At 40.0% G+C, this 25375-nt stretch overlaps 1 protein-coding gene and 1 long non-coding RNA gene across 11 annotated transcripts in view; one reads left to right on the forward strand and one right to left on the reverse strand.

Moving 5' to 3' along the window:
- LOC139757273 (uncharacterized) overlaps positions 1-5902 on the forward strand; it is a 40248-nt gene extending 34346 nt beyond the window's left edge. For all 3 annotated transcript variants that reach the window (XR_011714562.1, XR_011714560.1, XR_011714561.1), the window contains 2 exons: positions 4370-4667; positions 5516-5902. This is a non-coding gene — a long non-coding RNA (uncharacterized lncRNA). The remainder of the gene's footprint in view (positions 1-4369; positions 4668-5515) is intronic.
- Positions 1-25375, reverse strand: part of LOC139757272 (uncharacterized) — a 565387-nt gene that overhangs the window by 12502 nt on the left and 527510 nt on the right. For all 8 annotated transcript variants that reach the window (XM_071677613.1, XM_071677618.1, XM_071677617.1 and 5 more), the window contains 7 exons: positions 15248-15315; positions 13223-13401; positions 9357-9435; positions 8043-8276; positions 7694-7845; positions 5585-5760; positions 4361-4680 (listed from right to left, as the gene is read on the reverse strand). In XM_071677613.1, coding sequence (XP_071533714.1) covers positions 4361-4680; positions 5585-5760; positions 7694-7845; positions 8043-8276; positions 9357-9435; positions 13223-13401; positions 15248-15315 — 1208 coding nt within the window. The remainder of the gene's footprint in view (positions 1-4360; positions 4681-5584; positions 5761-7693; positions 7846-8042; positions 8277-9356; positions 9436-13222; positions 13402-15247; positions 15316-25375) is intronic.

Raw genomic sequence — 25375 nt, forward strand, 5'->3', positions numbered from 1 at the left:
GACTGAGTTTGGTAAAGTGTGTGAAAGAAGAAAGTTAAGAGTAAATGTGAATAAGAGCAAGGTAATTAGGTACAGTCGGGTTGAGGGTCAAGTCAATTGGGAGGTAAGTTTGAATGGAGAAAAACTGGAGGAAGTAAAGTGTTTTAGATATCTGGGAGTGGATCTGGCAGCGGATGGAACCATGGAAGCGGAAGTGGATCATAGGGTGGGGGAGGGGGTGAAAATCCTGGGAGCCTTGAAGAATGTGTGGAAGTCGAGAGCATTATCTCGGAAAGCAAAAATGGGTGTGTTTGAAGGAATAGTGGTTCCAACAATGTTGTATGGTTGCGAGGCGTGGGCTATGGTTAGAGTTGTGTTCAGGAGGATGGATGTGCTGGAAATGAGATGTTTGAGGACAATGTGTGGTGTGAGGTGGTTTGATCGAGTAAGTAAAGTAAGGGTAAGAGAGATGTGTGGAAATAAAAAGAGCATGGTTGAGAGAGCAGAAGAGGGTGTTTTGAAATGGTTTGGGCACATGGAGAGAATGAGTGAGGAAAGATTGACCAAGAGGATATATGTGTCGGAGGTGGAGGGAACGAGGAGAAGTGGGAGACCAAATTGGAGGTGGAAAGATGGAGTGAAAAAGATTTTGAGTGATCGGGGCCTGAACATGCAGGAGGATGAAAGGAGGGCAAGGAATAGAGTGAATTGGATCGATGTGGTATACCGGGGTTGACATGCTGTCAGTGGATTGAATCAGGGCATGTGAAGCATCTGGGGTAAACCATGGAAAGCTGTGTAGGTATGTATATTTGCGTGTGTGGACGTATGTATATACCTGTGTATGGGGGTGGGTTGGGCCATTTCTTTCGTCTGTTTCCTTGCGCTACCTCGCAAACGCGGGAGACAGCGACAAAGCAAAAGAAAAAAAAATATATATATATATATATATATATATATATATATATATATATATATATATATATATAAATGGCCCAACCCACCCCCACACACATGTATATACATACGTCCACACACGCAAATATACATACCTACACAGCTTTCCATGGTTTACCTCAGACGCTTCACATGCCCTGATTCAATCCACTGACAGCACGTTAACCCTGGTATATCACATCGATCCAATTCACTCTATTCCTTGCCCTCCTTTCACCCTCCTGCATGTTCAGGCCCCGATCACACAAAATCTTTTTCACTCCATCTTTCCAACCTCCAATTTGGTCTCCCACTTCTCCTCGTTCCCTCCACCTCCGACACATATATCCTCTTGGTCAATCTTTCCTCACTCATTCTCTCCATGTGCCCAAACCATTTCAAAACACCCTCTTCTGCTCTCTCAACCACGCTCTTTTTATTTCCACACATCTCTCTTATCCTTACGTTACTTACTCGATCAAACCACCTCACACCACACATTGTCCTCAAACATCTCATTTCCAGCACATCCATCCTCCTGCGCACAGCTCTATCCATAGTCCATGCCTCGCAACCATACAACATTGTGGGAACCACTATTCCTTCAAACATACCCATTTTTGCTTTCCGAGATAATGTTCTCGACTTCCACACATTCTTCAAGGCTCCCAGGATTTTCACCCCCTCCCCCACCCTATGATCCACTTCCGCTTCCATGGTTCCATCCGCTGCCAGATCCACTCCCAGATATCTAAAACACTTTACTTCCTCCAGTTTTTCTCCATTCAAACTTACCTCCCAATTGACTTGACCCTCAACCCGACTGTACCTAATTACCTTGCTCTTATTCACATTTACTCTTAACTTTCTTCTTTCACACACTTTACCAAACTCAGTCACCAGCTTCTGCAGTTTCTCACATGAATCAGCCACCCGCGCTGTATCATCAGCGAACAACAACTGACTCACTTCCCAAGCTCTCTCATCCCCAACAGACTTCATACTTGCCCCTCTTTCCAAAACTCTTGCATTCACCTCCCTAACAACCCCATCCATAAACAAATTAAACAACCATGGAGACATCACACACCCCTGCCGCAAACCTACATTCACTGAGAACCAATCACTTTCCTCTCTTCCTACACGTACACATGCCTTACATCCTCGATAAAAACTTTTCACTGCTTCTAACAACTTGCCTCCTACACCATATACTCTTAATACCTTCCACAGAGCATCTCTATCAACTCTATCATATGCCTTCTCCAGATCCATAAATGCTACATACAAATCCATTTGCTTTTCTAAGTATTTCTCACATACATTCTTCAAAGCAAACACCTGATCCACACATCCTCCACCTCTTCTGAAACCACACTGCTCTTCCCCAATCTGATGCTCTGTACATGCCTTCACCCTCTCAATCAATACCCTCCCATATAATTTACCAGGAATACGCAAGAAACTTATACCTCTGTAATTTGGGCACTCACTCTTATCCCCTTTGCCTTTATACAATGGCACTATGCATGCATTCTGCCAATCCTCAGGCACCTCACCATGAGTCATACATACATTAAATAACCTTACCAACCAGTCAATAATACAGTCACCCCCTTTTTTAATAAATTCCACTGCAATACCATCCAAACCTGCTGCCTTGCCAGCTTTCATCTTCTGCAAAGCTTTTACTACCTCTTCTCTGTTTACCAAATCATTTTCCCTAACCCTCTCACTTTGCACACCACCTCGACCAAAACACCCTATATCTGCCACTCTATCATCAAACACATTCGACAAACCTTCAAAATACTCACTCCATCTCCTTCTCACATCACCACTACTTGTTATCACCTCCCCATTTGCGCCCTTCACTGAAGTTCCCATTTGCTCCCTTGTCTTATGCACTTTATTTACCTCCTTCCAGAACATCTTTTTATTCTCCCTAAAATTTAATGATACTCTCTCACCCCAACTCTCATTTGCCCTCTTTTTCACCTCTTGCACCTTTCTCTTGACCTCCTGTCTCTTTCTTTTATACATCTCCCACTCATTTGCATTTTTTCCCTGCAAAAATCGTCCAAATGCCTCTCTCTTCTCTTTCACTAATAATCTTACTTCTTCATCCCACCACTCACTACCCTTTCTAATCAACCCACCTCCCACTCTTCTCATGCCACAAGCATCTTTTGCGCAATCCATCACTGATTCCCTAAATACATCCCATTCCTCCCCCACTCCCCATACTTCCATTGTTCTCACCTTTTTCCATTCTGTACTCAGTCTCTCCTGGTACTTCCTCACACAGGTCTCCTTCCCAAGCTCACTTACTCTCACCACCCTCTTCACCCCAACATTCACTCTTCTTTTCTGAAAACCCATACAAATCTTCACCTTAGTCTCCACAAGATAATGATCAGACATCCCTGCAGTTGCACCTCTCAGCACATTAACATCCAAAAGTCTCTCTTTCGCGTGCCTGTCAATTAACACGTAATCCAATAACGCTCTCTGGCCATCTCTCCTACTTACATACGTATACTTATGTATATCTCGCTTTTTAAACCAGGTATTCCCAATCACCAGTCCTTTTTCAGCACATAAATCTACAAGCTCTTCACCATTTCCATTTACAACACTGAACACCCCATGTATACCAATTATTCCCTCAACTGCCACATTACTCACCTTTGCATTCAAATCACCCATCACTATAACCTGGTCTCGTGCATCAAAACCACTAACACACTCATTCAGCTGCTCCCAAAACACTTGCCTCTCATGATCTTTCTTCTCATGCCCAGGTGCATATGCACCAATAATCACCCATCTCTCTCCATCAACTTTCAGTTTTACCCATATTAATCGAAAATTTACTTTCTTACATTCTATCACATACTCCCACAACTCCTATATATATATATATATATATATATATATATATTCTTTTTTTTCTTTTAAACTATTCGCCATTTCCCGCATTAGCGAGGTAGCGTTAGGAACAGAGGACTGGGCCTTTTTTGGAATATCCTCACCTGGCCCCCTCTGTTCCTTCTTTTGGAAAATTAAAAAAAAAAAAAGAGGAGAGGGGAGGATTTCCAGCCCCCCGCTCCCTCCCCTTTTAGTCGCAGTACCGAAAGTACTAGTTATTTGAGATTCAAATTACCACAGATGGACCTGTAGTCAAGACCAAAGAAGGACCCATTGCTTTAATTTTCTGCACTTCACTGTACCAATGATAAACTGCTTATTAGATAAAATTCGAACCAGAGCTTCAGCTATTTGTGCAGCACTTTACCATAAAAATGGCTCTACATCATGAGAACTGTGTATACCTGGAGCTTCAGCTACATGTATTTGCACCTTAACTTACTGTACCATTATGTAACATTCTACTGAACACTGTGTGCTATTTAGAACTTCAGTTGTTTATGCTTCAACTTACCGAAAACAGACTCCTCTGGACATCGAGCATTGAGCTGCAGAGTGTTGCCAGAGTCTGAGTTACAACCAACAGTGACATGGGTGAAGGTTGGGGCATCCCCAGCACAGGGCACTAGGGTGTCAGGCACATGGTACCTGCCAAAGGGACCACAAGGGCCTGGGGGACCTCCTGCAGCCACGAGAGTGGTGAGGTTGGCAGAGTTTGGGGACCAGTAGTGGGTGGAGCAAGCCTCTTCAGCTGTGAAGGCCAGCTCGCCAGATCTCACTTGCACCACATGCTCATCTCGCCGATAAAGCCGCATGCACTGGTAACCGCTCTTGCTGTGTTATTGATAAATTATATCTTGTATTTACATTTTTAAAATTACAGTAATGGTACACACAGCATATTTATATCAATTATAATATTGTGTTTTAACATAGTTAAAGAGTACTTTCATATCATGATAATGCTCTAATTGCAGGAAATTATCTCATATAGTAACATTATTGTCATTACAAGCAAGAACTATAACCAGTATTTACAATACTTACAAATATCTAACTTAGCCATACCATAATTTTTCGTTTTAATACAATTACAAAAAAGCAAATCATCATAAAAGATATATAAATTTCATTGGCTTCTTTTTAGGAAATAATGATGAACATTTTATGTGAAGAGCAGATCATGTAAATTAGTGGAAATCTGTTTTACTTTAAAGTTATCAATACAAGGATATTGTTGTTTTCTATCCGAAAAACCTATAAATTTGATTGAGAACATCTTTCAAAACTTTTGTAGTTGGAAGCTTCCTTTGAAAAGATAAGGGCATAAAAAAAAGTTGTTTCATTCTAAAGTGTTGTGAAAAAACTTTGTTTCATGTTTCACTACTCAAAAATTATGAATATTTTATCAAGGAGTTAGTTTTGCAACTTGGGAAAGATAAATATTTTATTAAAGAGCTGTAAAAACTTGGGAAGAGAAAAAATGCATTATTAGTTTTCACCACTAAAACTTTGTTAAGAATGCTTCAAAGGATGGCTACATCAAGAGTAAACAATATGCTGAAAAGTTTCATATGAAATATATTCTGAAAGAAACTTCATGTACAAATTCTTCAAAAAAGAATGTCAAAAAGGTAAATAATTTTATGTATTGCTGTAATGATTTCAGGAGGAGCATCTAAAAGCATAAGAATGAAGTCTGCTTATGCTATACTGAGCTGTCTTGTTCCACACTTACCATCCAACAGTGACATGGGCAACAAGGGTGACATGGTCATCATCAGCATGGTCATGGTGGTGTTTGTGGTGATCGCTGTTGGCAGTATGGTGGTCACCAGGACGTCTATGCTCATGGTGTTCATGGTGGCTCTCATACTTATGGCACACCAACCGTAAGTCAGTATGTCCACGAGTCTGCAGGTTGCCACTATAAGTTAGAATCTAACACAGGTAAACACAAAGATTTGCATAATCTTACTAAAACCAAGCATTGGTATGGCCATTTATATATTCATCTATTTCCCTGTCTATGAGAATAAAATAAGTGAAATGGTAACATGGATTTCCTCTAAACTTATATAATACTAAGATGATGAATGACACTGACTACAGATCACAACCAGAACTCTCTTCAGATGCAATACTTTCCAGAAAATTATCCTTTTTTAGTCTATGTGATGGCCTGTTTTGGACAGAACAAGAAACAGGTCATCACAGCCACAGCAAATGGACAGTTCACCAATGAATGGGGGTCTTGGGAGAGTAGAGCCAAGCTGGGGGTTTAGGTCCTAGGAGGGGATGCCATCCAGAGGTGAGGCACTTAATGGATGGGTGGGTCTTCCAGTGGAGGGATGTCTATGGTGATGAGGCTTGTGCTTGGGATCGGTGGAGGGCTGATGAAGGGAAGGGAAGAACAGTACAAGGGGTGGAAAAGGAAGAAGGTAGGACCATGCAGGAGGTTAGGTGCAAGGGGTGGAAAAGGAGGAAGGTAGGATCATGCAGGGGGTGAGGTTGGGGAGGGGGTCAGGAAAGAGCAGGTCAAGGGGTTGGGAGTCAAGGGGAAAAGGCATTTGAGGAGGGGTGGGGTCAAGGGAAGGGAAGGTCATGCTAGGAGTGTGGGCTTTATTGAGGGGAGGTCAATGAGAATGTGGGAGGAAAGGAGGGCCTTACATGAGTTTGGGGTCAGGGGAAGGGAGGGCCATGCAGGGGTTGTAGGTCTAGGGAGGGGAGGGCTGTTCAGGTGGTGGGGGTTGTCATGGAGGAAGTGTTTGTGTGGACTTTGTCCAGCTATTACAGCACCTAAAAAGATTGAAGTTTCAAAGCTAGGTTCAGGGTCTGCCACATGAGCTACGTAGTCTTATTACTGATTATTTATAAGAATCATATAATTCAGGGCAAATGCAGTCAGTATGCTTATGGAAGAAGGTTGAAATAAATCAGAATCATTATTTATCAGGATTAAGACTGGTTATTGTGATCATGAGTCTCAGATGAGATATGTAAATATTTTTCCTGCTCAGGTTCAAAAGAGATCAAACTATAAATCTTTTAAAGCTAACAGTTCAAGATTATTTGTAATCGTGTTCAACAGATAAATTTCACAAATGTTCTAGTTCAGTTAGATTACAAGTTTTATTAACCAAGTTCTGTGGAATACAGTATTAATACGTTAGCAATTAATGCAGACTGACATTTTCATTTATCAAGGTTTATATTGCCCAATAATGTTATGCGAGGTTAAGCACACCACTATCACCACTCACACAATGAAGTGATCATTAGAAGTCATTTAATACGAATCTAATCATTCTTCAGTCTGAAAGGCTGACTGAAAATGAAGCTATGATGCATGAGTAACTTGTTTATCCATAAGTTTACTTACAAAACTACCTACAATAAACACAAAACTAAAAACTACTTACGATTAATGCAAAACTTTAGGTTCAGAACTGTTCTTGCAATACTAACTGAAGCATAGGAACCCTTATATATGAACCCTCCACTGCAGACAGTTTAAGAGAGCAAAGAATCTTATGCTGCCTTCAGTAAAAATTTCTGTATCATTTATACAAGCAATATATCCCTAAAGCTGTGAAATGACCTTTAATTGTTATAACACTGGTGTGAAAGAAGATTCCACTTTTGACAAGTGACAGAACTAGTGCTGAAAATGCTAATTGGTTTTTGAGTGTCATTAGCTTTTAACACTGGAAAGTTTCATTATCTGCCAAGTCCATAACAATGAAATATTTTGTTGCAAAGCAAGCTTAAAATGAAGGGTTTAATCTAAAAAGCTCAAAACAGTAATGGAACTTGGTGTGTGGTATTTCAAAGTTGTATGCCTCACCTCTATGTCCTCTGGTGCTGCAGTGCCATTACTGATCCTGAGGGAGGTGTTCTTGTGGTAAACAAAGTAACTCTGGCTGTTGTCAAGGGTATGCCAGTGTCGGTGTACTGTTAACCATGAAGGGAATTTGCACTTCCGCCCATTGTGGGTCACTGAAGGGGAAGACCACTGGTTAATACCAGGATAAGCAGACATACACTAAGGCAGGGTAATCCTCCTATTGTGGATCAAGCTTGATTCAGCATATGTGAAAATATGAATTAAATGGACTAATATATTGCATGAGACTTATGAAATCAAAGCAAACATGTATTACAAGTTACATTTCTATTGGGAGGGAATGTGTTACCTTTGGTGAGTTTCATAGTCTTACTGCCCTCATGAGCAGAGATGAGTCCTTGGCAAGTAGCATCAGCAGACTGGGCCAAATTCCAGGTCTGAGTATTGCCTTGGTGATGAGGGTGTTCATAGATGAAGCACCGGTACCTGTCCTCATCACTGTTGGCATGGATGTGGTCTACTTTTCCTACAAGGTAGTGATTGGAGCCCTCCTTCCATGACCCCAGGCACACCAGCTCCTCCACTGTACATACAAATAATCAGACTTTGCTCGGATTATTAGTGGTACAGATGATGGTCCCCTGCACCTCTACTATACACATAATCAGTAGGCTCTCTACAGCCTGTCACTGAAATTGATACACATATATGTTTTTGTTTTTTGACAACTCCAAAGGAATGCTTTTTAAGAACATAATTATGTCTCCCTCCATAGGAGGAAAATAATGTTCTTACTTGCTCTCCTAATTCTTAATTTCTATTTTTATCTTCACCAATCATCAACCTACCCCTGTTATTCCAAACAAGCATTTGACATGACCAGTTAGGGTTAGGTGTTGTGAAGATGACCTTTGACCCATAAGGATTATATCAAAGGCTAGTGTTACTTTGAAGATGAGGGTGCAATTTATTGAAGTTGAGGGTATACCAAAAATGGCCATTCACCTGACATGAACATAAGGTCAAAGGCCAGTGGTGCAGAGAGTGTAGTGATGATGAGAATGTTGTAAGATGGATGAGGGCAAAGTCGATGGTGCAATGAAGTATAGTGAAAACAAGGGTATGGAGAAGATAAGTGTGTAATGAAGACTGGGTTGCAGTGATTGGAAGATAGTCTTTGACCTGCCCAATAAAGGTCATGTCAAAAGCTAGTGGTGTTTGTGAGGATAAGAAGGTAGTGAGCATAAGGATGTGAAAGCATGGACGTATTAAGGATGAAGGTGTAATATGGATATTGTGAAGATGGTCTTTGACCTGACCCCTATTAGTGAAGTGCATTTAGGTTTATTGAAGGAGTATTGAAGATGTTTTTGGGGGTGTTTCCTTCCATAGTGAATATGACTGTGAGTAATTCTGTGAAGGGAGACATATTGCACTTAGTTGAATATGTTGACATATCTAAGTGACACTGGGGAAACAGCTTTTGTATTTGAACAACAGTAGAGGAATTAAAAGAATATGGGAAATCCAATTAAACATATCAATAATAACATTTTATGAATGTAGTGAATTAAAAAAAGGATTCATGTTTATATTGCATGTTAATGGAGGTTGTGAAGAAAATGAACAAAGCACTGAGTGAAGCAGTTAGTCAAACACTGACCAAAACTCTCAGAGCCAGGGACATCAGCGCAGGCCTGGTGGCGGAACAAAAGTCGTGAGTCTTCAGCACATGAATCCACCTGGAAAACACAAATTGGGCTCACTCAGCAATCTCCGTATGGTATACTTCCATCTAAGACAATTGGGTATGTTAGCCCATCTGACAAAGCAGTTATTCACCAACTTAGAAAAAGAAAGTGTAAATTCCATCTGTGATAACAAATATACTCCCAGCACTTGATCCTGAGGATTTGGTGGAGATTTCTCTCATAGTTTTTCTGAAAGTTAACATTGACAATAGAAAGGTTATACCCTTATCTGCATCACCAGCCTCCCAAACTGCTAAATGCACCCCTGCACTCTAATGTATCCCCAAGGAATGTACGTGTCCCACTAATGATTTTAGCGCACTGCAATGATATAGGAGTTTTAGAATAACTTGCCCTAAGCCAACCCAACTTATCCAAACACAACCTAATATTACCTACCCTAAACTACCATGACATAACCTACTCAAACCAAAATTTTGCCGAGGATATTTCATTTGTAACCTATTCTCCCTTTTGCCTTTTATCTCAGTGCTGAGATCAAGGGAAGGTTTTGATCTTTAAGATCTAGAGCTTAACCTTTGGCATTTCAATTTCTTTGACAATCAGAGCTCAACTTCTGCCTTTTGACCTTAATGATAATCATTCCTAAAACATTGAAATAATAACTTAGTTTACAGAAAGTCAAAGTTCACAAGGGATTGCTATAAAGGATTTTAAATTCCTGTGTGGTATATCATCCTAGGATTCCATCTTCCAGAATAAATTCTATGGGGATGGGATACCTTCTACCAAGGAAAGCAAAATCCCTGTGACACCAGCTTCTGTTTTCGTAGAATAATACTTTGAGAAAAAACTTTCTTCTTTTTATTTAAGAGACCAGTGCTGCTCAAAAAAAATGCAAGGCTTTTTATTTAAGAGACCAGTGCTGCTCAAAAAAAATGCAAGGATAATATTCATAATATTCATAATGGTCATAATAGTCGAATGGCCTTTGTTGTCTTTTCCTGGCGCTGCCTCACGCACATGAGGGAGGAGGGGGATGTTATTCCGTGTGTGGCGGGGTGGCGATGGGGGTGAGTAAGGGCAGACAGGGTGAATTGTGTGCATGTGTGTATATGTGTGTGTCTGTGTGTGTATATATGTGTGTACATTGGGATGTGTGGGTGTGTATGTTTGTGTGTGTGGACGTGTGTGTGTGCATGTGTGTGGGGGTGGGTTGGGCCATTTCTTTCGTCTGTTTCCTTGTGCTAGCTCACAGGTGCGGGAGACAGCGACAAAGCAAAATAAATAAATAAATATGTATAAATAAATAAGTGTAATAATGAAATAATATATATATATATATATATATATATGCAGGGGAGAAAGAATACTTCCCATGCATACCCAACGTGTAGAAGGCAACTAAAGGGGACGGGAGCGGGGAGCTAGAAACCCTCCCTCCTTGTATTTTAACTTTCTAAAAGGGGGATATATATATATATATATATATATATATATATATATATATATATATATATGTGTGTATATATATATATATATATATATATATATCCCTGGGGATAGGGGAGAAAGAATACTTTCCATTTATTCCCTGCTTGTCGTAGAAGGCGACTAAAAGGGGAGGGAGCAGGTGGCTGGAAATCCTCCCCTCTCGTTTTTTTCAATTTTCCAAAAGAAGGAACAGAGAAGGGGGCCAGGTGAGGATATTCCCTCAAAGGCCCAGTCCTCTGTTCTTAACGCTACCTCGCTATCACGGGAAATGGCGAATAGTACGAAAGAAAAAAAAAATATATATATATATTATCCTTGGGGATAGGGGATTAAGAATACTTCCCACGTATTCCCTGCGTGTCGTAGAAGGCGACTAAAAGGGGAGAGAGCGGGGGGCTGGAAATCCTCCCCTCTCGTTTTTTTTTTAATTTTCCAAAAGAAGGAACAGAGGGGGCCAGGTGAGGATATTCCAAAAAAGGCCCAGTCCTCTGTTCTTAACGCTACCTTGCTAATGCGGGAAATGGCGAATAGTTTAAAAGAAAAAAAAAATATATATATATATGTATATATATATATATATATATATATTTTTTTTATTATACTTTGTCGCTGTCTCCCGTGTTTGCGAGGTAGCGCAAGGAAACAGACGAAAGAAATGGCCCAACCCCCCCCCATACACATGTATATACATACGTCCACACACGCAAATATACATACCTACACAGCTTTCCATGGCTTACCCCAGACGCTTCACATGCCTTGATTCAATCCACTGACAGCACGTCAACCCCGGTATACCACATCGCTCCAATTCACTCTATTCCTTGCCCTCCTTTCACCCTCCTGCATGTTCAGGCCCCGATCACACAAAATCTTTTTCACTCCATCTTTCCACCTCCAATTTGGTCTCCCTCTTCTCCTTGTTCCCTCCACCTCCGACACATATATCCTCTTGGTCAATCTTTCCTCACTCATCCTCTCCATGTGCCCAAACCACTTCAAAACACCCTCTTCTGCTCTCTCAACCACGCTCTTTTTATTTCCACACATCTCTCTTACCCTTACGTTACTCACTCGATCAAACCACCTCACACCACACATTGTCCTCAAACATCTCATTTCCAGCACATCCATCCTCCTGCGCACAACTCTATCCATAGCCCACGCCTCGCAAACATACAACATTGTTGGAACCACTATTCCTTCAAACATACCCATTTTTGCTTTCCGAGATAATGTTCTCGACTTCCACACATTCTTCAAAGCCCCCAGAATTTTCGCCCCCTCCCCCACCCTATGATCCACTTCCGCTTCCATGGTTCCATCCGCTGCCAGATCCACTCCCAGATATCTAAAACACTTCACTTCCTCAGTTTTTCTCCATTCAAACTCACCTCCCAATTGACTTGACCCTCAACCCTACTGTACCTAATACCCTTGCTCTTATTCACATTTACTCTTAACTTTCTTCTTCCACACACTTTACCAAACTCAGTCACCAGCTTCTGCAGTTTCTCACATGAATCAGCTACCAGCGCTGTATCGTCAGCGAACAACAACTGACTCACTTCCCAAGCTCTCTCATCCCCAACAGACTTCATACTTGCCCCTCTTTCCAAAACTCTTGCATTTACCTCCCTAACAACCCCATCCATATATATTTATTTATTTATTTTGCATTGTCACTGTCTCCCGTGTTAGCGAGGTAGCGCAAGGAAACAGACGAAAGAATAGCCCAACCCACCCACATACACATGTATATACATACACGTCCACACCCGCAAATATACATACCCATACATCTCAGTGTATACATATATATACACACACAGACATATGCATATATACACATGTACATAATTCATACTGTCTGCCTTTATTCATTCCCAACACCACCCCACCACACATGAAATAACAACCCCCTCCCCCCTGTTGTGCACGAGGTAGCGCTAGGAAAAGACAACAAAGGCCACATTCGTTCACACTCAGTCTCCAGCTGTCACGTATAATGTACCAAAACCACAGCTCCCTTTCCACATCCAGGCCCCACAAAACTTTCCAAGGTCTATAAAGGTCAATAAAAATCTGCCTTTTGCCAATATAAAAGGAATGCTAGAAATTTTCCTCAAACCTTACCAACCTTATCAACTCCTAACTAAAACTCCAATAACATTAAGCCTCAAGAGAAACATAAAATGTTAAAAACATTGTTAAGTAATCACAATGTCTTTATTTTTGTTGAACTTATTGTTTACACGTAACCACGACAGAGTTAGTTACTATATGATTTACACCTGAAAGTTCTTTTGTAGACATCACTTACTTGTGAAACAGGTTGGAGGCACTCGCCATAGCCCCTGGAGTATGTGAAGGTGAGTGGGCCATGAAAGGGACAGGGAACAGGCTCAGAGCCAAGGCGGAACATGGAGAATAACATGGCATCACCTGTGATGTCCATACACAATGAACGTAGGTCCATCTCCATTGTGTCATCACAGTAAGCTGTGGGAGAACAACCAGGGTTATTAACGGTGGAAAATACTTGGGGTTATTACTAATGGAAATACCAGTTGTTATTGGTAGAGGTCACTCAAGAGAAAAGCCATTGTGGTAACTTGGGTTATTGCTAGTGAGGTTTATTTTGATGAAATAACAGGTTCTATCAAAGAAAGAGGTTTTTTTTTGGCTGGACTCTCACAGGAAGATGTGGTACTTGATAGAAGACACTTAGAAGATGATGCAAAATTTAGGCAATTTAAAAACTTATTTTGGAATTATGATCATGAAGAACTTCTAGTACCTGTTTGAAGGTAATGAGAGTACATTGCAATCTAGATAAAGTTACTAAGAATGTTAAGTGTGAAGGAAGGTACAGTGACGAAGATACTGTTATACGAGACAGTATTTTAAAAGAAGTTTTATCCTTTCCATTGAGGAAAGTGCAGTAGGATACTGTCCTTGATTGAGGTATGTGCTTTCCCATCACAAACTGAATTATGCATGCTCTCTTGGTTAGCCACAAATAACAATCCAAACAAAGGGTGAGTCATTGGAACTTCTAAGAGGACTCAGTAACCTATAGTAAACAAGTTGGGTGGTTGTAAACCTTTTACGGAGGCGTGCCACATTTGTTGTACCCACTCCCAACCACAGCACCCAGCAGCGTGCCCTTGCCACACCCTTGCTAACCTGACTTGTGATTGTTCAAAATAATTCATTTTTTCTAAAAACACATCTTTATCTCGATTCATAAGATTGAAATATTGGTGTTGATACTCTATCTGCAAATAGTGATATGAATAAGAAAAAAAGACAAAGTGAATGTGAATTGAAGTAGTGTGTTTCCTAAATTAAGAACAGTTAAATCTCAATTCTTAACCCTTTCATTTTGCATTCTCTCTGCAAGTTGATTATCCCATGCACAAAAAAAATTAAAATGCTAATCTATTTCAAAGATATTTTTATATATTACTGAAGAAAATACTCAAAAAGGGTTGTACTTTTCTCTATATTTGTGTGGGAGGGTGCTGTAGTGATGAAGGGAAGTCCCAGGTGATAGCAAAGATCCTTGTTATTTATGTAAGTACTTGTACTGGATAATTAAGGATTTTTCTTGGTGTAATTTCATACTGCATAAACCTAAACACATTACACATATATTTTTTTGACAAGGCATGATTTCACACATCCTGTCCTCTTTTTCTCATGCATCATTTACAGACATACTTATCATTTACACTGGCAGGATATAACTTATATGAATAAGAGAAAATAATCCTTTCATCAAGAATATAAGGAGTGATACAAGAGGAATTAACATGTTCATCCTTTCCTAAAGTTTTGTGTATTGTCAGTGGCATGATCTGGCAACTATTCAATCAGTAAGAAGTCCTGTTTTGATAAATATGCTTATTCTTGACCCAGAACTGTCACTGCTAATTTAACCTACGTTAACATTACCAGGCAAGATTCCAAAGTGTTTATGACATAATACAACTATGAAGACTTTAATTATCCACTATCATATCCTCAAAAGGAACATACCCTCACATAAAAATTTTTAACCTCTCAAGGGGTTTAATAACATGATCCTTCATAACTTCATGCTTACTGTTCATGTTGAAAATTGCCTGAATATCCCACACTGCTTGTAATGAACTTGCATGTTTCAACCTTATATTTTCTAGCCAAAAAGTACTTGAAATTAATGATGAACAAGGTTTCAGACTCCTGTGGGCAAGCATAACCTTCCAAATTCCTTTCAGTAGTCTAAACAAGACTACATCACTAGTCTGACTTTACAGGAGTTAAAGACATGAAGTTTTACGAGATGAGAGCTCATACTTACACTCCTTATATTGAATAACATTGATGTGCTTCATGTTGATGACCATACACATGTGACAGTTGTATTTCCTGTAAAGATGGACAATTGTTAACATGGTGTTCGGAATGGTGGCATTTATATAGAGAATGGCCAATACACTGGGGGCGAGAGACACTTCGATTTTCTTTTTTCCTAAAGGCTCCATTCACAGACAAATGTTCTCACTAGGGTCAGATCTTAAGAAGAAAAGGGAAAAGGAGATAAATCTAGTGTTGCAAGAGCTGAAAAAATGTAAAAAATGGGAAGATTGTAGCTCTTTGGAAAAACATGAAATTTATAATGTAGAAAAAGAGTGAGAGAAATATAAGAAAATTACAGAAAGTGAAATAATAGGATAAATGTATGGATCATGTATGTGGGAGATGTTTATAAACTAGCCTAGTGTAGGATGCTTCAGAGCACCACTTCAACACACCTACATCTGGATTTCAGTACTCTATGCTGGTTGTCATCTACAATTCACTAAAAACAATGATGTAAGATGGTCTCAGCATCATTTCACTGCTTCTATATCATAACATGGAAGTCCTTTGCTTGGTAGCTACTGTCAATTTTTAATTAAGGGGTATTCATTACATGCGACATTATACTATCACCAAAAAATTTGTATCAGCATGTGACCTTGGGTAAAAGAGTGAGCTATTATTGAAGTAGTTTATGTGACTTGCCTTCACCTGGACAAGAATATATGATAATTCATCCTATTACATCACCTCATCCGTCATTAACTTGTAATCCTTTAATTGTCTGAATATTGACTAATATCCTCTCTCTCTGGTCTACCTACTTTGGGTGACTTTATCTCATTATCCCTCACAAGCTGTTGGAATAAATCTTGCTTAATCTTTCGTGCAAGATGTAAGAATATATTTTCATTGGCACTACTTATACATATATAGTGCAGTGGGTCACAGTGGTGTGCGTGATCTAGTATCATCAGCCTGTTACAGTCCACTGCTGGAGGCATAAAAGTTCTTCATTGAATCACATTTTCACTCACACTGGAGAGGAGCCATACAAATGTTCACTATGCCAAGAGACCTAAAAAGGTAGATTACCGCACCACATGACTGTTCATTTCTCTCATGAGAGAAACCTTTTGAATGTTGACAATACCAAAAAATCCTCTCCCAGAGGATTCAGTTAGTGAGTCACAGTAAAAATCAAACAGGAGAGAACCCATGTAAAGATTCACACTGCCAACAGATTTTCTCCCTGAAGAGTTTTGATGAAACACATGACAATTCCTACAAAAGAGAAGCCATTCACATGTTCCATTTCTAAAAAGTCCTTCACCTCGAGGAATACTGTAGTGTCACATGACTATCCATATGGGACAGTAGCTATATGAATGTTCACAGTGGCAAAAGGCCTTTTCCGGGAGAAGTATTTTGGTAAGGCAGAAAAGAGAAGCCACGTGAATGTTCTTAATGCTAATAAGACTTTCTATAAAAAGATTAATTTAGTGAGGTACATGAGCACTAACATGGGAAAGAAGCTATATGAATGCTAATAATGCCAAAGGACCTTTCCCCCGAAGATTCATTTAATGCAGCACATTATTGTTCATACAGGAGAGAAGCCACATAATTGTTTTAATAGTCAAAATCAGAAGTCCTACTCCTAGAGAAGAACTTTAGTGAACTACATGACCATTTACACAAGAAAAAAAGAGAGAGAGAGAAAAAAAAATATATATATATATATATATATATATATATATATATATATATATATATAGGATGCCATTTGGCGGCCTAACTTCGTCTCTTCGATGTATATCAACTGACTGTTATATTTCTCTCTTGTGTCTCCACTGATGATGTGATTATTACACGAAAGTGCACTTGAGAACTTTTCGTGTTTCATTTTCCTCGTGGACTCATAGGAATATCTTGATCACACGCAAAATTGTGATCCTTTCCAATATATATATATATATATATATATATATATATATATATATATATATATATATATATATATATATATATATATATATATATGCGCTACCTCGCAAACGCGGGAGACAGCGACAAAGTATAAAAAAAAAAAAATATATATATATATATATATATATATATATATATATACTTAGAAAAGCAAATGGATTTGTATGTAGCATTTATGGATCTGGAGAAGGCATATGATAGAGTTGATAGAGATGCTCTGTGGAAGGTATTAAGAATATATGGTGTGGGAGGCAAGTTGTTAGAAGCAGTGAAAAGTTTTTATCGAGGATGTAAGGCATGTGTACGTGTAGGAAGAGAGGAAAGTGATTGGTTCTCAGTGAATGTAGGTTTGCGGCAGGGGTGTGTGATGTCTCCATGGTTGTTTAATTTGTTTATGGATGGGGTTGTTAGGGAGGTAAATGCAAGAGTTTTGGAAAGAGGGGCAAGTATGAAGTCTGTTGGGGATGAGAGAGCTTGGGAAGTGAGTCAGTTGTTGTTCGCTGATGATACAGCGCTGGTGGCTGATTCATGTGAGAAACTGCAGAAGCTGGTGACTGAGTTTGGTAAAGTGTGTGGAAGAAGAAAGTTAAGAGTAAATGTGAATAAGAGCAAGGTTATTAGGTACAGTAGGGGTGAGGGTCAAGTCAATTGGGAGGTGAGTTTGAATGGAGAAAAACTGGAGGAAGTGAAGTGTTTTAGATATCTGGGAGTGGATCTGTCAGCGGATGGAACCATGGAAGCGGAAGTGGATCATAGGGTGGGGGAGGGGGCGAAAATTTTGGGAGCCTTGAAAAATGTGTGGAAGTCGAGAACATTATCTCGGAAAGCAAAAATGGGTATGTTTGAAGGAATAGTGGTACCAACAATGTTGTATGGTTGCGAGGCGTGGGCTATGGATAGAGATGTGCGCAGGAGGATGGATGTGCTGGAAATGAGATGTTTGAGGAAAATGTGTGGTGTGAGGTGGTTTGATCGAGTAAGTAACGTAAGGGTAAGAGAGATGTGTGGAAATAAAAAGAGCGTGGTTGAGAGAGCAGAAGAGGGTGTTTTGAAATGGTTTGGGCACATGGAGAGAATGAGTGAGGAAAGATTGACCAAGAGGATATATGTGTCGGAGGTGGAGGGAACGAGGAGAAGAGGGAGACCAAATTGGAGGTGGAAAGATGGAGTGAAAAAGATTTTGTGTGATCGGGGCCTGAACATGCAGGAGGGTGAAAGGAGGGCAAGGAATAGAGTGAATTGGAGCGATGTGGTATACAGGGGTTGACGTGCTGTCAGTGGATTGAATCAAGGCATGTGAAGTGTCTGGGGTAAACCATGGAAAGCTGTGTAGGTATGTATATTTGCGTGTGTGGACGTGTGTATGTACATGTGTATGGGGGGGGGGGTTGGCCCATTTCTTTCGTCTGTTTCCTTGCGCTACCTCGCAAACGCGGGAGACAGCGACAAAGTATAAAAAAAAAAAAAAAAAAAAAAAATAAAAATATATATATATATATATATATATATATATATATATATATATATATATATATATATATATATATATATATATATATATTTCTTTCTTTCAAACTATTCGCCATTTCCCGCATTAGCAAGGTAGCGTTAAGAACAGAGGACTGGGCCTTTGAGGGAATACCCTCACCTGGCCCCATTCTCTGTTCCTTCTTTTGGAAAATTAAAAAAAAGAAAATGAGAGGGGAGGATTTCCCGTCCCCCTGCTCCCTCCCCTTTTAGTCGCCTTCTACGACACGCAGAGAATACGTGGGAAGTATTCTTTCTCCCCTATCCCCAGGGAATATATATATATATATATATATATATATATATATATATATATATATGTGTGTGTGTGTGTGTGTGTGTGTGTGTGTATAGAGCATCAGGCTGTTAAAGTCCACTGCTGGTTGCAAAAGAGTACATTAGCAAAGCACATTCTTACTCATACTGGAGAGAAGCCATATAAATGCTTACTTTGTCCAAAGGCCCTTTCCCAAAAAGGTAATTCACTACAGCACATAATTCTTCATACTGGAGAGAAACCATATGAACCATATATGTGTGTGTATATATATAGAGCATCAGGCTGTTAGAGTCCACTGCTGGATGCAAAAGAGTACATTAGCAAAGCACATTCTTACTCATACTGGAGAGAAGCCATATAAATGCTTACTTTGTCCAAAGGCCCTTTCCCAAAAAGGAAATTCACTACAGCACATAATTCTTCATACTGGAGAGAAACCATATGAACCATAGATGTGTGTGTATATATAGAGCATCAGGCTGTTAGAGTTCACTGCTGGATGCAAAAGAGTACATTAGCAAAGCACATTCTTACTCATACTGGAGAGAAGCCATATAAATGCTTACTTTGTCCAAAGGCCCTTTCCCAAAAAGGTAATTCACTACAGCACATAATTCTTCATACTAGAGAGAAACCATATGAACCATATATGTGTGTGTATATATATAGCATCAGGCTGTTAGAGTCCACTGCTGGATGCAAAAGAGTACATTAGCAAAGCACATTCTTACTCATACTGGAGAGAAGCCATTAAATGCTTACTTTGTCTAAAGGCCCTTTCCCAAAAAGGTAATTCACTACAGCACATAATTCTTCATACTGGAGAGAAACCATATGAACCATATATGTGTGTGTATATATAGAGCATCAGGCTGTTAGAGTCCACTGCTGGATGCAAAAGAGTACATTAGCAAAGCACATTCTTACTCATACTGGAGAGAAGCCATATAAATGCTTACTTTGTCCAAAGGCCCTTTCCCAAAAAGGTAATTCACTACAGCACATAATTCTTCATACTGGAGAGAAACCATATGAACCATATATGTGTGTGTATATATAGAGCATCAGGCTGTTAGAGTCCACTGCTGGATGCAAAAGAGTACATTAGCAAAGCACATTCTTACTCATACTGGAGAGAAGCCATATAAATGCTTACTTTGTCCAAAGGCCCTTTCCCAAAAAGGTAATTCACTACAGCACATAATTCTTCATACTGGAGAGAAACCATATGAACCATATATATGTGTGTGTATATATGGAGCATCAGGCTGTTAGAGTCCACTGCTGGATGCAAAAGAGTACATTAGCAAAGCACATTCTTACTCATACTGGAGAGAAGCCATATAAATGCTAACTTTGTCCAAAGGCCCTTTCCCAAAAAGGAAATTCACTACAGCACATAATTCTTCATACTGGAGAGAAACCATATGAACCATATATGTGTGTGTATATATAGAGCATCAGGCTGTTAGAGTTCACTGCTGGATGCAAAAGAGTACATTAGCAAAGCACATTCTCACTCATACTGGAGAGAAGCCATATAAATGCTTACTTTGTCCAAAGGCCCTTTCCCAAAAAGGTAATTCACTACAGCACATAATTCTTCATACTGGAGAGAAACCATATGAACCATATATGTGTGTGTATATATAGAGCATCAGGCTGTTAGAGTCCACTGCTGGATGCAAAAGAGTACATTAGCAAAGCATATTCTTACTCATACTGGAGAGAAGCCATATAAATGCTTACTTTGTCCAAAGGCCCTTTCCCAAAAAGGTAATTCACTACAGCACATAATTCTTCATACTGGAGAGAAACCATATGAATGTTCATAGTGCCAAATCACTCTCCCAAAGGATTCAGTTAGTGAAATGAATACTCAAACAGGAAAGAAGCCATGTAAAGGTTCATATGGCCAATTGACTTACTCCCTGAAGAGTCATTGTATACAACACATGATGGTCATACAGGAAATAAGTTATTCACACATTCATATATCCTAGATGAATATTACAGAGGCACATTACTATTCATATAGGAGAAAAGCCACATGAATGTTCACAGTGCTAAAACACTTTCTCGAAGTATTTTAGAAAGGCATAGGAGAGGAGCCTTTTCTCAGAAAGGTAATTTACTGCAGCACAAATTAGTGAGGTACCACCAGGAGCAAATGAAGAAAGGCCGCATCCGCTCACATCCATTCTCAAGCTGTCACGTCTGGTATATATAGAGGATAGAGGAGAAAGAATACTTCCCACGTATTCCCTGTGTGTCGTAGAAGGCGCCTAAAAGGGGAGGGAGCAGGGGGCTGGAAATCCTCCCCTCTCATTTTTTTTTAATTTTCCAAAAGAAGGAACAGAAAAGGGGGCCAGGTCAGGATATTCCCACAAAGGCCCAGTCCTCTGTTCTTAATGCTACCTCGCTAACCCGGGAAATGGCGAATATTTTGAAAGAAAGAATATATATATATATATATATATATATATATATATATATATATATATATATATATATATATATATATATATATATATTAGAAGCAGTGAAAAGTTTTTATCGAGGATGTAAGGCATGTGTACGTGTAGGAAGAGAGGAAAGTGATCGGTTCTCAGTGAATGTAGGTTTGCGGTAGGGGTGTGTGATGTCTCCATGGTTGTTTAATTTGTTTATGGATGGGGTTGTTAGGGAGGTGAATGCAAAACTTTTGGAAAGAGGGGCAAGTATGCAGTCTGTTGGGGATGAGAGAGCTTGGGAAGTGAGTCAGTTGTTGTTCGCTGATGATACAGCGCGGGTGGCTGATTCATGTGAGAAACTGCAGAAGCTGGTGACTGAGTTTGGTAAAGTGTGTGAAAGAAGAAAGTTAAGAGTAAATGTGAATAAGAGCAAGGTTATTAGGTACAGTAGGGTTGAGGGTCAAGTCAATTGGGAGGTAAGTTTGAATGGAGAAAAACTGGAGGAAGTAAAGTGTTTTAGATATCTGGGAGTGGATCTGGCAGCGGATGGAACCATGGAAGCGGAAGTGAATCATAGGGTGAGGGAGGGGGCGAAAATCCTGGGAGCCTTGAAGAATGTGTGGAAGTTGAGAACATTATCTCAGAAAGCAAAAATGGGTATGTTTGAAGGAATAGTGGTCCCAACAATGTTGTATGGTTGCGAGGCGTGGGCTATGGACAGAGTTGTGTGCAGGAGGGTGGATGTGCTGGAAATGAGATGTTTGAGGACAATATGTGGTGTGAGGTGGTTTGATCGAGTAAGTAATGTAAGGGTAAGAGAGATGTGTGGAAATAAAAAGAGCGTGGTTGAGAGAGCAGAAGAGGGTGTTTTGAAATGGTTTGGGCACATGGAGAGAATGAGTGAGGAAAGATTGACCAAGAGGATATATGTGTCGGAGGTGGAGGGAACGAGGAGAAGTGGGAGACCAAATTGGAGGTGGAAAGATGGAGTGAAAAAGATTTTGAATGATCGGGGCCTGAACATGCAGGAGGGTGACAGGCGGGCAAGGAATAGAGTGAATTGGATCGATGTGGCATACCGGGGTCGACGTGCTGTCAATGGATTGAATCAGGGCATGTGAAGCTTCTGGGGTAAACCATGGAAAGTTCTGTAGGACCTGGATGTGGAAAGGGAGCTGTGGTTTAGGGCATTATTGCATATGACAGCTAGAGACTGAGTGTGAACGAATGGGGCCTTTGTTGTCTTTCCTAGCGCTACCTCGCACACATGAGGGGGGAGTATGTGTGGTGAGGTGGTGATGGGAATGAATAAAGGCAGACAGTGTGAATTGTGTGCATGTGTATATATGTATATGTCTGTGTATGTATATATATGTGTACATTGAGATGTATGGGTATGTATATTTGCGTGTGGGGACGTGTATGCATATACATGTGTATGGGGGTGGGTTGGGCCATTTCTTTCGTCTGTTTCCTTGCGCTACCTCGCAAAAACGGGAGACAGCAACAAAGCAAAATAAATAAAATAATAAAAAAATACATATATATATATATATATATATATATATATATATATATATATATATATATATATATATATATATATACACACACACACACACGTATGTTTTTAATTGATTGCCGCTCCCGCACCAGTGAGGTAGTGCCAGGAGACCAATGAAGAATGGTCCATACACATATATATACATATACATAAATCCCCATATATGCACATATACATACATATACATATCAACATATATACATACATATACATACACATGCACAGACATATACATATATACACATGTACACATTCATACTTGCTTGCCTTCATCTGTTCCTGGTGCTAAATGCACCCCACAGGAAACAGCATCGCTACCACCAGCTTCAGTAAGGTAGTGCCAGGAAAACAGACAAAAATGCCACATTCGTTCACACTCAGTCTCTAGCTGTCAAGTGTAGTGCATTGAAACCACAGCTGCCTATCCACGTCCAGGCCCCACAGACCTTTCCATGGTTTACTCCAGACATTTCACAAGACTTGGCTCAGTCGATTGACAGCACCTCATCGACCCTGGTACACCATGTCATGCCAATTCACTCTATTCCTATATGTTTAGGCCCCAATTGCTCAAAATCTTTTATACACCATCCTTCCATCTCCGGTTTGGTTTCCTGCTTCTCCATGTTCCCTCCATCTTTAACACACATATCCTCTTTGTCAATCAGCCTGTTAGAATCCACTGCTGAATACAAGGGAGCACATTAGTAAAGCAATTCTTACTCATACTGGAGAGGAGCCATATGAATGCTTACTTTGCCCAAAGGCCCTTTCCCAAAAAGGTAATTTACTACAGCACATAATTCCTCATACTGGAGAGAAACCATATGAATGTTCATAGTGCCAAATCACTCTAGCAAAGGATTCAGTTAGTGAGTCAAATGAATACTCAAACAGGAAAGAAACCATATAAAAGTTCACATGGCCAATTGACTTTCTCCCAGAAGAGTCATTGTATACAACACATGATAGTCATACAGGAAATAAGTTATTCAAACATTCACATATCATAGATGAATACTGAAGTGAGGCACATTACTATTCATATAGGAGAAAAACCAAATAAATGTTCACAATGCTAAAACACTTTCTCTTGAAGTATTCAAGAAATGTATAGGAGAGGAGCCTTTTCTCAGATAAGTACTTTACTGCAGCACACATTAATGAGGTACCACAGGGAGCAAATGAAGAAAGGCCGCATCTGCTCACATCCATTCTCGAGCTGTCATGCCTTGTATATGTACGTGTAGGAAGAGAGGAAAGTGATTGGTTCTCAGTGAATGTAGGTTTGCGGCAGGGGTGTGTGATGTCTCCATGGTTGTTTAATTTGTTTATGGATGGGGTTGTTAGGGAGGTGAATGCAAGAGTTTTGGAAAGAGGGGCAAGTATGAAGTCTGTTGGGGATGAGAGAGCTTGGGAAGTGAGTCAGTTGTTGTTCGCTGATGATACAGCGCTGGTGGCTGATTCATGTGAGAAACTGCAGAAGCTGGTGACTGAGTTTGGTAAAGTGTGTGAAAGAAGAAAGTTAAGAGTAAATGTGAATAAGAGCAAGGTTATTAGGTACAGTAGGGTTGAGGGTCAAGTCAATTGGGAGGTGAGTTTGAATGGAGAAAAACTGGAGGAAGTGAAGTGTTTTAGATATCTGGGAGTGGATCTGTCAGCGGATGGAACCATGGAAGCGGAAGTGGATCATAGGGTGGGGGAGGGGGCGAAAATTCTGGGAGCCTTGAAGAATGTGTGGAAGTCGAGAACATTATCTCGGAAAGCAAAAATGGGTATGTTTGAAGGAATAGTGGTTCCAACAATGTTGTATGGTTGCGAGTCGTGGGCTATGGATAGAGTTGTGCGCAGGAGGATGGATGTGCTGGAAATGAGATGTTTGAGGACAATGTGTGGTGTAAGGTGGTTTGATCGAGTAAGTAACGTAAGGGTAAGAGAGATGTGTGGAAATAAAAAGAGCGTGGTTGAGAGAGCAGAAGAGGGTGTTTTGAAATGGTTTGGGCACATGGAGAGAACGAGTGAGGAAAGATTGACCAAGAAAATATATGTGTCGGAGGTGGAGGGAACGAGGAGAAGAGGGAGACCAAATTGGAGGTGGAAAGATGGAGTGAAAAAGATTTTGTGTGATCGGGGCCTGAACATGCAGGAGGGTGAAAGGAGGTCAAGGAATAGAGTGAATTGGAGCGATGTTGTATACCGGGGTTGACGTGCTGTCAGTGGGTTGAATCAGGGCATGTGAAGCGTCTGGGGTAAACCATGGAAAGCTGTGTAGGTGTGTATATTTGCGTGTGTGGACGTATGTATATACATGTG

The sequence above is a fragment of the Panulirus ornatus genome, chromosome 25, assembly GCF_036320965.1.
Source record: "Panulirus ornatus isolate Po-2019 chromosome 25, ASM3632096v1, whole genome shotgun sequence".
Lineage (NCBI taxonomy): Eukaryota > Metazoa > Arthropoda > Malacostraca > Decapoda > Palinuridae > Panulirus > Panulirus ornatus.